Source organism: Perognathus longimembris, chromosome 2 (genome assembly GCF_023159225.1).
Source record: "Perognathus longimembris pacificus isolate PPM17 chromosome 2, ASM2315922v1, whole genome shotgun sequence".
In the NCBI taxonomy this organism is placed as follows: Eukaryota; Metazoa; Chordata; class Mammalia; order Rodentia; family Heteromyidae; genus Perognathus; species Perognathus longimembris.
The window spans coordinates 24,369,645-24,385,205 of NC_063162.1; the positions used below are offsets into that span (position 1 = coordinate 24,369,645).

General features: G+C 37.0%; 1 protein-coding gene across 2 annotated transcripts in view; it reads right to left on the minus strand.

Moving 5' to 3' along the window:
- The window catches only part of R3hcc1l (R3H domain and coiled-coil containing 1 like), a 69,746-nt gene that overhangs the window by 19,666 nt on the left and 34,519 nt on the right, over positions 1-15,561 (minus strand). For both annotated transcript variants that reach the window (XM_048338513.1, XM_048338512.1), the window contains exon 2: positions 8,858-10,656. In XM_048338513.1, coding sequence (XP_048194470.1) covers positions 8,858-10,642 — 1,785 coding nt within the window. In that variant the 5' untranslated portion in view covers positions 10,643-10,656. The remainder of the gene's footprint in view (positions 1-8,857; positions 10,657-15,561) is intronic.

The following is a 15,561-nucleotide window of genomic DNA, read 5'->3' on the forward strand; positions in this document are numbered from 1 at the left end:
GCATTGCAGTTTGAAGCCAGCCCAGGCAGGAAAGTTCCATGAGACTCTTACCTCCAATAAACTACTCTGAAAAAGCTGAAAGTTCAAGCCCCAGGATTGGAAAAAAAACCAAATACTTGAATTGTACCTATTTATGGGGTATGTGTGATAATTCGAGATATGTATAAAATGTATAATGATCAAATCAAAGTAGTCAACATTGCAACTCAAATATTTTTTTTCTTTATTTGGAGAAAATTTTATTAGTTTTCATAATAAAAAACACAAGAATAAGACCTTTCTAATACATGGAAAAAAATAAGTTTAATGTTTCTATACCAACATGGCTATTAAATCCTATATAATGCCAACTCAACATGGAACACTAGCACAGCTACGTTTTCAAAAAATTCCAACTATATGTGTGTTTGTTTCTATATATTTATATAAAAGACCAATAATAGCAGTATGTTATGCAGCACCAGCAGCAACAGCTTTTCCAGGTTCTGCAGTCACTTGAACAAAATTAAGACATTCAGCACACTCCATTAATTAACAAAAAAAAAGGGGGAAGGGGACATAAAAACCAAAAACCCCAGAAAAATATGAAGCTCTGTTACTGTTGTGGTACCCAGTACCAATATTTTTTATTAGCTTCCAATACTTTTTGTAAGAAACAGAGTCTCACTACAGATAGCCCAGGCTGGACTCAAATTCTTAATCCACCTGCCTCCACTTCCCAAAGTGTGAAGATTTTAAGGATGCACAACCATAGGGGTTTTTGACTGACAAATGAGAACTACAAATGTAGGAGGTATCGTGTGATTTTTCTCAATGCAGGTATATACAGATAAGAAATGGTAACTAACATTTCCATCTCCTAATTATTTTGTGTTTGGGACCAAACACAAAATAAGCTCTTCTCTTGTAATTATTCATATAATACACAAGCTTATTGTGAACTATAGGTAGCCACTATGCTGTAGAACATTACAACTTAATACTCATTTGTGTTTTAGTATCTGTTATCCAACCTCCCTCCCCAGCTTTTCTTGCATCTAGTAACCACTATTCTACGTGAAAATTGACATTTTTTTTACAGCATTCACACGTGAAAGAGAATTTATCCTTCTTTGCCAACTTATTTCACTTAACATAATATTCTTCAGTTCTACCCACGTGGCTGTAAATGATATCATTCTTTTTTATGGACAAGTAATGTTCTATTGTGTATATGTTTCTTATTTTCTTTAGCCATTTATCTTCTGATGGTTATCTAGGCTGGTTCCTTAACTTAGTCATTATGAATAATATAGCAATAAACATGGATATGCAGGTATCTCTTTGATATGCAGATATAATTTCCTTTTGATATATACTCACAAGTGGAACAACTGAATCACATGGTCCAAAAATGATTTCCAATACTAACACTGCATTTTTTAAAAAGACAGCTTATAAAGTTCCATCTCTAAGACATGATGAAATTCAGGTTCCTAGTCCTTTATAGTTTAAGGGCTATTAATAAAATGCTAACTCAGGTCTTGGAAATTTGTATTAAGAATATACTTCTAAGTACTTTTAATTAAACATTGTTCAATATAATAAACTAAACTATAGTTAGGACTGTATAATAACTAAGTATAATAGATTTCAAACTAAAATCAGCCAGAAAAGACAAAGAAAGTCACTTCATATTAGTAATTGGAATCTATGAAGAGGAAATTATAGTGATTAACATATTTACCAAATAGTGATACAACTAGATTGAGACTCTATCTCAATAACAGTGGGAGACTTCAATATCCCACTCTCACAAATAAACAGGCATTCAAACAAACAAACAAAAATCAATAAACCTCAGAATTAAATGACACCACAGACCAAATGAAAAACAGTATTTATAGGAAATTTCATCCAACTATTGCACAATACACATTCTTCAAGCAGCCCAGGAAACTTTTTCCAAAATAAACCATATTCTAGGAAATAAAACAGGCCTTAGCAAGTACAAGAAAAGCAAAATAAGTACTCATATTCTACCAGATAATATAAAATTAAATTAGAACTCAACAGCAAAGTTACTACAGAAAACATTCAAACACATGGAGAATGAAGAACAGAACAACATATTGTTGAATGACAGACAAGTAACTCTGTTATTCAAAAGGAGCAATCAAAAAGCTCTAGAACCAAATTAAAATGAAAACACATCCTACTAGAACCATTGGGATGCAGCAAAAGCAGTGCTGAGGAGAAAAATTATATTATGAAGGCTTATATGATCCTCCCTCACACAGAGAGAGAGAGCTCTCAAATAGTCTGATGATATACCTCAAACTTCTAGAGAAACAGGAACAAACCAAACACACTATCAACAGATAGAATTAGTAAAGATTTGGGCAAAAATGAATGAAAGACTAAAAAACAATACAAAGAATTAATGAGACAAAGGTTGGTTCTTTGAAAAATAAATAAGGTTGATAAACCCTAATTTGACCAAAAGGAGAGAAGAGATTCAATTTAACAAAATTAGAGATAAAGAAGGGATGGACTATCACAACAAATACCAAAGAAATCCAAGGGTTATGAAGAATATTTTGAAAACTTATATTCAAATAAGCTGGAAAACCTAGGGGGAAAAAAAGGATTAAAGGATTGGGAATATGGCCTAGTGGCAAGAGTGCTTGCCTCATATACATGAAGCCTTAGGTTCGATTCCCCAGCACCACATATATAGAAAACAGCCAGAAGTGGTGCTATGGCTCAAGTGGCAGAGTGCTGGCCTTGAGCAAAAAAAAGCCAGGGAAAGTGCTCAGGCCCTGAGTCCAAGGCTCAGGACTGGCAAAAAAAGAAAAAAGGATTAGACACAGGGTAAAAAAAGACAACTACAAAAGCAATACTTGCAAAACTGTTTGGTGTAAGCGAACTGAACACCGCATGGGGGGAAAGGGAAAGGGGGCGGGGAGGATGAGGGACGAGGTAACAAACAGTACAAGAAATGTATCCAATGCCTAACATATGAAACTGTAACCTCTCTGTACATCAGTTTGATAATAAAAATTTGAAAAAAAAATTTTAAATCTATTTGACCCATCACAACTGAATCAACAGCATATAAACCACGTAAAACATACCTACAGCACGCAATGTGAAGCAATAATAGTCTTCTAACAAAGAAAAGACCCAGGCTGGATGGATTAATGGCCAAATTGTAGCAGACCTTCAAAGAAAACTAACACCAACACATCTCAAACACTCCCATGAAAAAGAGAAGGAACACTATTGAGCTCATTCTATGAAACATGTACTAAACCCATTCCAAAATCAGACAGAAGCACAACAAAGAAAGAGAATTACAGATCAACCTCTTTGAGAAACACTGATGCAAAAACTGTCAATAAAATCCTTACACACAAAATTCAGCAACAAACCAAAAAATCTAGTTGGTTTCATCCAAGGGATGCAACACATGTGAACTAATAAAATACATCACATAAACAAGACCTAGAACAAAAATCATCCTAATCAATGTAGAATAGTCTTACACAAAATTCAACAGCCTGTATGATAAAAACTCTGAAAAACCTAGAAGTAGAACTTGAACTTAAAGGCTACCTATAACAAACCCGTATACAACATAAAGGGTGAAAAACTGAAATCACTTCCCTTAAAGTTAAGACTAAGGGTATCTACTTTCCCTACTATTCCTTAGTATGGTACTAGAATTCCTAGAGAGAAAAAAAATATGGGTTCAAATATGTAAGGAAGAAGTCAAGTATAGGGATATTTTATCCCTATTCGAAGATGATATGACTGTATACTTAACAGACCCTACAGCAAGATATAAAAAATCAGCCTTCAAAAAACTTAGTAGCACTTCCATACATTAACAATGAGTAAGATGAGAAAAACATCAGGAAAACCATTTCCTTCACTATAGCCTCAAAAAAAAAAAAAAAAAAAAAGCATGATTTCACTCATATATGGAAGCTAGACCTAAAGGACAAACATAATGCCAGGTGCCAGTGGCTCATGACCATAATCCTAGTTACTCAGGAGGCTGAGGAATCATCAAAGCTAGCCTGGGCAGGAAAGTCCATGAGACTCTTATCTCCGATAAACTACTCAGAAAAAGTCAGAAGTGGACCTGTGGCTCAAGTAGTAGAAGGGAAGTGGCTGAAGGGAAGAATTGCTCAGGGACAGTAACTAGGCCCTGCATTCAAGCCCAGGTAAAAAACAACAAAACCAAAAGCAAGTTCATGGATATATACATATGTGTACACACTTATATATTGTTGGGGTCAGCTGCACCTTTAAGGGGCCACAGCTGACCTCAGCCTGTCCCTCCCCTTTCTGTCTTTAACAGGAAGAGAAGGAAGTCTGACATCACTTGAGGGACAGCCCCTTGGGACCAATCAGGGGCCCCTCTCTTGTGCCCGCCTTTGGGGTATATCTGGGAGGCTCCTCATTTGAATAAACAGAAGCCCTAGAGGTTTTCTCCAGGGGCCCGCACATCCGTGTCATTCTTGGCGGTTTTGGGGCACCCTGCGACCACACGCCACCGAGGCTACCTGTGGCCATCGCTCCCGCATGAGCGATAATGGACCACCCAGGAAGAGGCAGACAAGCCCCTTCCCCCCCAAGCGAGGGGAAGTAGAGAGAGAGAGAGGAGGCTACCTGTGGCCATCGCTCCCACATGAGAGCGATAAAGGACCACCCAGGAAGGGGCGGACAAGCCCCTTCCCCCCCCCAAGCGAGGGGAAGTTGAGAGAGAGAGCCCACAATATATTTATATGCACATACATAAAAACACAAATTTGTTATTTTAACTATGAAGTTATGTAAGATGATGAGGGGAAAGAGGGAAAAACAAGATGCAGGATGATTAATTTCAAACAACAGATCAACTATGTATGAAGACTGCATAAGGAACCTCAATAGAAGCTATTGACAACTGGTAACTGGGGGGATGGTAGAAAAGAAAGAATTGGAGAGGGTTATTCTGAGCAAAACTTAATACAGGACATAATGAAACTTGATGCAATGAATACACCAATACATACTTTTTAAAAGGTTTAAAGAAAATAAATGACAGGAAAGTAAAACAGATTGGGGGGGGGACGTGCACTAGCAGGATGGAGAGAATTAACAAAGAGCATGAGTGAGGATAAATTCAGTCAACATCAGAAGGGCAGGAAAACGCACATTTTCCTCCTCTTCCCTGTATTCTTGGAAGAACCAGAAGCAGAGATGTATGTCATTGGTAAGTGTGGACTACACTGGTATAGTAAAATTAAGGGAAAAAAGAGGAAACGTTAAAGGTATGAAATAGTGGTCTGTGAGACCTAAGAAAAACTACAAAACTAACAGATTTTTGGGTTTATTATAATTTTGTCTAATGCTTGATTTCTCTGATAATTGTGTGTCAGTCATATGCAGGGATGTTTTCTCCTAAATTTCTCTTATTTATTAATTTTTGCCTATCTATCCCTCTTAGCAAATAGACAAAAAATATGTACTTCTAAGCCTTCAATAGCAGATTCAGTCCTACTTGTTTAAGTAAGGCAATCTTGACCCAACAAAGCATGACCCACAATCTGAAGGATCAGTAATTTAACCAGGATCCCTTTGGACTTTCCTTAAGAAGCCCAGTAGCTAGCCAATCTACTCAAAAGAAATTCTGAGTAAGATTACTGATTAGCCCTTATATTCCCTGTATCAATTTACACCTGAATGCCTTGAATGAGCGCTATTCCAATCCATTTTTCTATGGGTATACCAGGCTGGTGGATGTTTGTAAGCAAAAGACTTCCCAAATGAAAGGCTTTAAAATACAGATACTCCTTCCCTATTTGCCTCTATCTTTAAACCCAAGTGAAAAATGGATATGACTAATGAAGGTACCAAATGCCTATCTATCAATATTAGTGCTGTGTTGCTGACAGCTCACTACCCTTCTACCAATAAATTTGCTAACCAATACAGAAGGCAGCAGGACTATGCAAAGATTTTTTCCCCCCAGAAACAATAATACCAGTGACTTTGTACCAAGATCTTACAGAGCTTTAAAGAAGTCATGCCAACATTTTTGTCTTTACCAGTTAGTAACTTGAATCTCTGAACATTCTATATCAGAGCTTTAGGGGTTTAGTTGTGACCTTTGGACATAGTTGCAGTTCTAGAAGAACAACAGTGACACATTTATATTCTACCTTTTCTGGGCAGCCTTAGAGGTTCAAGTGCACAAGAAATTCCTTCACATGCCAATGGCTGCCACACCTTATTCTTCAGCATACCTTCCTACCTATTAGAAGCATTAGATATGCCTCATATGTCCAGCCATTATCAACAAATAAGTAGGCCACCTGGGAAAACAGCCAAAAACTTTTGGTTGGAAAATTTTCAAGGTAGGCAGGAAGTCTGGTTTAGCACTTAATAAGGCATGTTTGAGCAATATAAATAATAAACTTAGAGCAAAAGTCACCATATTATTGGATTTGTGGCATTTTAGAATATTATCCTTGTTACATCTTCTAAAATACAAAGCAGAAAAGTGCATACTTTGGATTTGGATTTGCCTGTATTCACACTCATCTCCCTCTTTTTTTTTTTGGGGGGGGGGTGGTCCTGGGGCTTGAACTCAGGGCCTAGGCACTACCTAGCACTCTACCACGGGCCACAGTTCCACTGCTGGCTTTTTGGTGGTTGGACATGCAGTCTTATGAACTTTGTTGCTGAGTAGCTATAACAACAGGCATGAGGCACCAGCACCCAGCCCATCTACCTCTTTTCTGCTCTTACACGGGCTTCTCTCTCCACATAGACCCCTACTTCTCCCTAAGTCCCTTTAAAGGCATAGAAACATTGGCTATCTTCAGCTTAGAATACAGTCCTCCATATGTTTTCTTGTCATTTCCTGCTTTAAGTCACACGCAACTCCTATGTTCCTGTGGTCCACAAAATGCTATGTTGTTGCCTAAATTCTATTTGCACCTAGGCCTAAAATACCTAGATGCATACATAAACCTCGCTCCTCCAAAATATAATCAATATTCCTAAGCTACTTTCTCAGAATCTGGTTCTCACAATAACAATGTTTAAAAGCCCCTGGAAGTCACCTTAGAGGGTCTTAGAGCCCAAGTCAGTTATCTAACTTCCCGCATCAGTAGTGTTTCTTAAATCTGATTTGTATTTTAAACCTCTGCTTGACAGTGATTTTGTAATGATGGGCCAACTATCACCAGTAACCACTTATTCACATTCTAATATACACTTAAGTTGTGTTACTACTGAGCAGTGCTAGCAAACCTCTTATGTACCAGAATTACTGGAAAAATGTTAGTATCACACTTTAGAAACCAATGACATGGTAAATCTGATGAAATCTGATGAAATCTGATGAAATGCATTGTACTCATGCAATTTTGCACGGGAATTATCTCAAAAGAAGCTCATTCATGGCTACTCTCTGCACCTAAATATTCTTTTTATTTATTTGCTTATTTTTGCCAGTTCTGGACCTTGGACTCAGGATCTGAGCACTGTCCCTGGCTTCTTTCTGCTCACGGCTAGCACTCTGCCACTTGAACCACAGCACCACTTCCGACTTTTTCTATATATGTGGTGCTGAGGAACCGAACCCAGGGCTTCATGTATAGAAGTCAAGCACTCTTGCCACTAGGCCATATTCCTAACCCCTACACCTAAACATTCTAAGGAATGTTGTAATGTTTGTTTCCCGACTTCACTGTAGAAAGAGCTCCTCATAATAACAATATGCCTATGTCAGAATAGGGCCACTTGATACTGGAAATTTAAGTCTTGTCCAATAGGCTACACTCTCTTTGGTCTCATGTGCCTCTTTCATAGGTATGTGATAATATTTCTATACTTTGATAGTTTAATTCTTAGAAACAAAAGACTCATCACTTAGTACTCCTCTCTGGAATAGCTCAAACAAAACCCTTCAATGAGGAGATGTCTGGTAGAAAAAGTCAAAATATAAATGAAAGAACAAGACAAAAGTCCTGATTCTGACTTTCCTAAAAGTATGTCCACTAAGCTTCAGTTTTCTTTTATAGAATGGGAATCTGACAGGGAAATTACTTTTTCCCTTGCAGGCAAAGGTTTTGTGAACTCACAATAAGGAATGAAAGAGGAAGTGGTTCTACTTTTTGGCAATGGTAGTTCTAATTTATAGCAAGGACACTAACTATTGGACATAGTGTAAATATTTAAATTAGGAAAATAAAAAGACTGAGCTAAGGAATTTGTAAGATAGCTTCACTCTAACGTTTTGTATTTATGAGCTCTAACTGACCATGGCCAGCATGCCATTATTCACTTACATTTTCTACATATACTCAATAGTCATTTATTCTTCGATTTAAATCAGCAAAAAACTTAAAATATAGCCATACATTTTTACCTTTTCCTTGTCTAATTCTTTCCTTCTACTGTGACCAATGGCATCCCAAGATCCACCAAAATAAAATATGTATGACTTACAAGTTATAAATTATTTCCTTCTCCCAAATGGATCATGTACACTATATCCTGTCCACACAGAAAAACCCTTTTGAAGTTCTCCTCTGTGTTTCCTCATCAAATCGCCAAAGATCCACTATATTCATCTTCAACAGATTCGGTAATATCTCTTAGGACTTGAGTGTAATAGATATGGCTTAATCCTGTATAGTTTTAACCTCTAAATATCAGATACTTTTCTTAGTCTTTAAGCCTATTAAGTTATGGAAGGAACCCTTAAATTGAATGAAAGTGAATATATGAATGTACACAATGGCTACCAAAATTACTTCCAAAATCTAGGATGCCCAAATTAATATAAGCATTAAGCAGTTTCAACTAAACATACCTCTTGCAGAAGTCGTGGATCCACACAGTCACCATCATCATTAAACATAGATTCCCAGCTCTCCTCACTAGCAGTACTACCCTGTATGTGAGGCATTTCATTTGCTTTTAGCTCCATGGATATTTCTATAGATGATTCTCTATCAGGAAATGATACCGTCAATTCTGCATTTTCGGAGGCATCTTGCTCTTCTGTTTGGAACTGTTCAGCAGTTCTTAGCTCATGCAATGCTTCTGTTATATCACCAGTACCATCCAGATCATTGCCCAAGGCATTCTCTGAAAGTACTTCTGTCCCATTTGACACAGTGAGTTCTGAGTCCAAAAAAGTATTGCAATTACTATCAGCAATCTTCTTTATAGGTAAGGAAGAAGCACAATCTGACAGGCTCTCTATCAACTTTCCTGTTGACTCTGTAAAACTCTCAGCATAAATATCTAAGCAAGTAGGCAGGTTGCTGACATTTCCAGAGTCATTCTCACTTGTAGGTACATGAAGAGGAGCTGCATCTGCATTCATTCCTGTACACTTTGAGAAAGTACTTATACTGCTACAAGTCTCATCAGGTAGTCCAATTCCAACTATACAAGGGCTGCCTCCAGTTATGTGATCACATACAGTACCCGCAATGCCCATTGTACATGCCTCACAGGCACTGGCACTTACCCTCCTAGACCCATTATCTATATCTGTTTCATGATCAAGGACTGTTGTATCAGAAGGTTCACACTTTCCACATAACTTATGAACAGTGCTGTCCTCGCCCTCTCTAATCATTGGTGGATCAATGTCATTTGTGTTCTCTAATTTGCTGACTGCAGGTATTTTATGAGAGATGTGACACATAGTATCAAGAATGGAATCTGCATCTTTCTCACCCAAGATGAGACTTGTACTACTGGCTGTATCACCTATAGTCTCAGCTTCAGAGTCTATACAAGTCTGATCAATGACATTATCTGGATTTGTAGGAACAGATGCAGCAGTGATGCTTCCACTGGTGAGCTTTAACATTCTATCTGATGGTTGTATCTGTTTTTGTGAGATTTCAGGAGCAGAATTTAATTTTACTGGTACAAGCATACTCTCTGGTGGTTGTGTCAACACAGTAGTACAAACTTTGGGAAACTGGGGGAGGATCTCCACAACTTCAGCATCAGTTTCGATTCTGCTTTCCAAATTTTTGTCTTCTAAAGTTTCTCCATTTAACTCATGCCTACTAAAATCACAGAATTCTTCCTTCTGAAATGGTTTGTTTAGAAGTAGAATATCACTGATTTCTGAAGAAGATTGTGTTACAAGTGTCTCCTCATATCTTGCCACAGCTGTATTTTGAACTTCTAAACACTCCATGTCCTTTGGTTTACAATGTCTTTGTACAGGTACACCAGACACGATCCCACCACTTGGGTCTCTTTGCTGATGTTCTTGGGATAATACGTCTTTGGATTCCATGGTTCTTTTCTTAGTAAAAAGTCTATCTTTATTTCTCTTTTGAAGGCATGTGTCTTTCCTTACTCTTGATGATTTCTTGCCTTCCCTACAATTATATTCTTTTCTATTTAGATTCACATTCAGTGTTTCAGTCTCCAATTTGTCCACAGAAATCTCCTTTGGAGAATGACAATCTTCTTTTTGTTCTTTCGGCACAGAATCAGGAGGATTGCAGTTTTTTTCTTTATCATCTGTCTTGAGAAGTGCTGCATTCCTTCGAGCTTTAGGGACATAAAGTGCCATGTCCGGCCTTTTGGCACGAACTCTGCCCCTCTCTGCTTCTGGCTGCATGGCACCACTTCAATCTGAAGGAAAGGAGAGTGATTTAATTACCAAAAACGAATTACGATGTATTGAACAAAGAGATTTTTTTTTGAAACCAAAAGATTTTTAAAGACTAGATAGGCCTTCTAATCCATCCAATAGAAATGCTTGGTTACAAAGCAAAGTAAAATCTGTCATAAAATCTGCCAATAAATTCTGTAGTTAAGGAAGTATTTTTATGTTTTGTTTTGTGTTTGATGTCAATCCTGGGGCGTGGACTCGGGGCCTGAGCACTGTCCCTGGCTTCTTTTGGCTCAAGGCGAGCACTCTACCACTTGAGCCACAGTGCCACTTCCGGCTTTTTTCTATATATGAGGTGCTGAGGAACAGAACCCAGGGCTTCATGTATACGAGGCGAGCACTTTACCACTAGGCCATATTCCCAGCCCCCAAGGAAGTATTTTTTTTTTTTTTTTTTGGCCAGTCCTGGGCCTTGGACTCAGGGCCTGAGCACTGTCCCTGGCTTCTTCCCGCTCAAGGCTAGCACTCCGCCACTTGAGCCACAGCGCCGCTTCTGGCCGTTTTCTGTATATGTGGTGCTGGGGAATCGAACCTAGGGCCTCGTGTATCCGAGGCAGGCACTCTTGCCACTAGGCTATATCCCCAGCCCCAAGGAAGTATTTTTAATCATAAATTTTTATCCAAATATCCTTGTTGATACTCCTCTAAACTACCTACACAATAATGTTCACTGTATTCAGAAGCTTAGATTTTTACTTTGAAGAGTATAATCAAGGAAGAACTCAATAGTGACATTTGCCCAACATAAATAAACACATATAACTAAAATATTTTTCAGAGTAATAATAAGTATCAGCTATACAATGTAATAACTAATCCGAGAAATGTTTCTAACCTAGAAGAGTATTTGCTTCTGAACTATGGTTTCATGGAAATAAATAAGTAGTGGAAAAGGAAAAGGTATTTACATACCATGGTTCTGATTGGATCATTACACATTATATACACACACACACACACAGAGGGAGGGAGGGAAGAAAGGAAATAAAAGAAACTAAAGTTATTTCATAATAAGGGATACAACAAACATGGCATATCTTGATTTTAATTAGCAAGTCATCTATCAAAATATACCTTGATGGATTTTTGAATGAGATGTAGATTACTTAAAGAAATAGAAAGTGGACTCATAACCAATTAATTAATGAAGATAAGGCCAAGCAAGGTGGTTCACATCTGTTATTTCAATTTCTTGGGAGGTGGAGACTGGAAGGATTGGGTTTGATGCCAACCTAAGCAAAAAGTTAATGACACTCTATCTCAACCAATAAACTGGGAGGCATGAAGTAGGAAGATCATGGTCTAGACTGGCCCAGGCATAAACCTGAGACCCTTGTTTAAAATAACTAAAGCAAAAAGAGCTGAGAATGTGTGGCTCAAGTGGTAGGCACAGGACCTTGAGTTCAAATGAGAATGGGAGAGGGAGGAGGGGTGAGAAAGAGTGAGAGTGAGAGAGAGAGAGAGAGAGAGAGAGAGAGAGAAAATGCTCAGAACTCAGTTGGGCATGGTGATGCATACCTGTAATCACAGCAGTTAAGAGGCTGAAGCAAGAGAATCATGAGTTTGGGGCAAGCTTAAGGGGCAGGGCAAGGCAGGGCAGGGGGAAGAAAAGGAAAAAGCAAGGAAGAAATTCTACTTTTAGATACCTTCAATGCTACCATCAGGGGCAATGATATCTTTGATATCTTTTATTAATAATTGAAAGTCTAGATGACGGACATATACTAGAGAATATAATTATATTTATAAGAAAAGTGATCTATATTAATTTTAAGCACCCTTCAATCTCTAAATCTTGTGTCTATATTCCTTTTCTTAGAGGTTAATGACTCCTTTATTATTGAATATATTGTGACGTCTACATCTACGATTAGTTAAGAAGAAATGCTTTGTATTTATATCAAAAGCACATTTACATTTACTCTAATGAAATAAAACAGTTGTGTCTGAACTTCTAACATGTAACTGATCTATTAAAGACCTCTATGATCCATCTTCATAAGAAAGTAAACTAGCACAAAACAAATCGGCTTTTACATTTGACAACATAAGTCAATACTCCTTGTCCTGTATTTGTGATCTATACACAGGTCCCTCATCAATCAACAGGTTATTAATCCTTCAGAAAGTTAAATGGATAATTTGACCAAGAATTGATTTGATCTAGTATTTGCTGAAGGCTCATTTAGGATATCTGATTGAGAGAAACTACCTAATGGATGTGTTATCTATCTAAGCCTCTAGAATAAATTCTCTAAGCTCTATTACTTTTAATAGAAATGCATCATAATTAACCATTTATAGTCTCAACTTGTATTAGAATTAAAACCCCACATACAAGTTGCAAAATTAAAAATTATACAAAGTGTCCATATACCTTTACCTATATGTTACTGTGAATATTTTATACCATTGTTTTTATCATTTGTAACATGCATGTTCTTTTCTCTCCTTCTCTCTCCCTCTTTTTCATCCCCTCCCTCTTTTCCTTCTACTCCACACTGAAATTTTTCCTAAGTCTTTGAGAATAAATTACAGATATTATGGCCATTTGTTCTACATTTGTTCTACAGAGTGTATTTCCTAAAAATAGAAACAATCTCTCATACAACCAAATGTATCCACGTAAACAAATTTAATATTGATATAATACAATGTGAATACATCTAACAGTAAATACTCCAATTTTGCCAGCTGATCTAGTAATATTTCCCTCTCCAATAAAGGAACCAATTTTAGGGTCAGGCACTACATTGGATTCCATGTCTCTTTAGCATCCTATATTTAAAACATTTCTATACCTTCCCATTGTCTTTTATGACAATGACATTTGGAATATCTCCTCCTCTTCATATATATTATTATTAAAGAGAGCATACCAAGCTGGGCACTGGTGGCTCACCCTGTAATCCTAGCTACTCAGGAGGCTGAGATATGAGAATCACAGTTCAAAGCTAGCCTGGGCAGGAAAGTCCATGAGACTCTTCAATAAGTTATAAAAAAAAAATCCAGAAGTAGAGGTATGGCTCAGGTGGTAGAGTGCTAGCCTTGACCCAAAGAAGCTCAGGGACTGTGCCCAGGCAGTGAGTTCAAACCTCAGGACTGGCACGCATACACACGCGCGCGCGCGCACACACACACACACACACACACACACACAGAGCATTCTTCACTGAAGCTTTATCTGTGGATTATCTCCCCATGACTGAGGTCATACATTCACAACTAAACACTACAAGGTGGTGATATGTCCTCAAGAAAATAGATGAAGGCATCTTCTCTTCAGTGATGCTCTTAACTTTGATCATCCAGTGCAAGGTATATCCAGTTTTTCTTCAGTCTAATAACTGTATTTTCTCATCTGCTAATAATAATAATAAGCATTCTGCAGGATATCACTTTAAAAAACCAACTTCCCTCTTGATTTAGTATTCTGAATGGTAAATCTGATGGTTTTATCTGATCTAGTTTGTATGATGATGGTTGTAAAATGATGGTTTGCCAATACAAGTGGTCTTCCAAAATTTACCAGTCAGCCTTTGGAATTTTTCTGAGAACAAAAGCCAACTATGTATCTTAACGCACAAGATAGTAAGGTTCTTTAAGTTAAAATTTCAATGTTAAAATTTCACGTCTCATGGTTGGTCAATACAGGAAATGTCCATCTGAAAAACATTTTGAAAATCCAGGTTGAAAGCAACTATTACCTCATCCCCAGTACCCTGCTAATAAAAAGAAAAAAGGAATGTCTCCCAGTTATATTGTCCCTTCACTAAACACAGCATAATGTGCCCCTTCTGCTCCCTCTTTTCTGGAAAAACAGAAAGTTGGGTTTGATCTCCAAATGCAATGATTAACTCATCCCAGATGTCTGGTAATGTTTATTTCACTGCTCCTTTTTAAAGTCATCTATAGTTCCTTTGAGAAGGCTTTAAAAGGCCTTCATACAATTCATACATGTTAATAACATGTACAGGAGGAAAACATCTTTCATTGAAAATATGGTGGCAATCTACTTATTCCAAATCCATTTTCTAGAGAATATCTTTAAGTTTTATCCACTTAAATGTATTTAAGTTATAAAATGTTTTATGGAATAAATAAATGTCTCAAATGAGGTATGCACTGAGTTCTGACCATGTTACCTTCCTCAAATGATTGGCAAAACATATGCAACATAAAAACACATAAAGCCTATATGACCAAGCCATTACAATTTCCACATATTAACACACTAATGCATATATCTTGACAGCAAGATTCAACAGGTATACATCAAATTCAAGACAAGAGACTTAAATAAATCTATCTTCATTAAGGTTTTTGTGTGTGTTTGTTTACTTGGTTTGTTGGTGTTTTATCTTGATGTACATTTTAACCCATGTAATGAGCTTTCAAATTTTAAATGGTTATGGTGTATATATGCGTTATCTATTAGTGTTTGTACAAGGGGATTATAATTTAACATGCCCTTTTATGTGTTCAGAGCATCTATCCTATCACTCTCCATCCCCCATGGCTATGATTTTTATTACACATTTTACTTTTCCTTTACTATGCCTGATCTTCTTGGTTGCATTTTTTACTTTATTTACATTCTTTTCTTCTATCTCTACTTTAAACATTTTATATTATCAAATTACAATATGTATAGCAATTATAGCATTGTTAATTTATAATTGCACTAAATTTATTGTGGTTTTATATTTTATGTTTAATACTATTTTTTTAAGTTCTCAGGGAGTTAATTTTTCTACTTACTCTGTATCTGACTTTTGCTTAAGAAATTTTTGTTGTTGTTATCTGTTTGCTATTTTAGTAACTTTGGGCAGTGGGTGGGGCTTTATAGAATTCCATGCTATAGA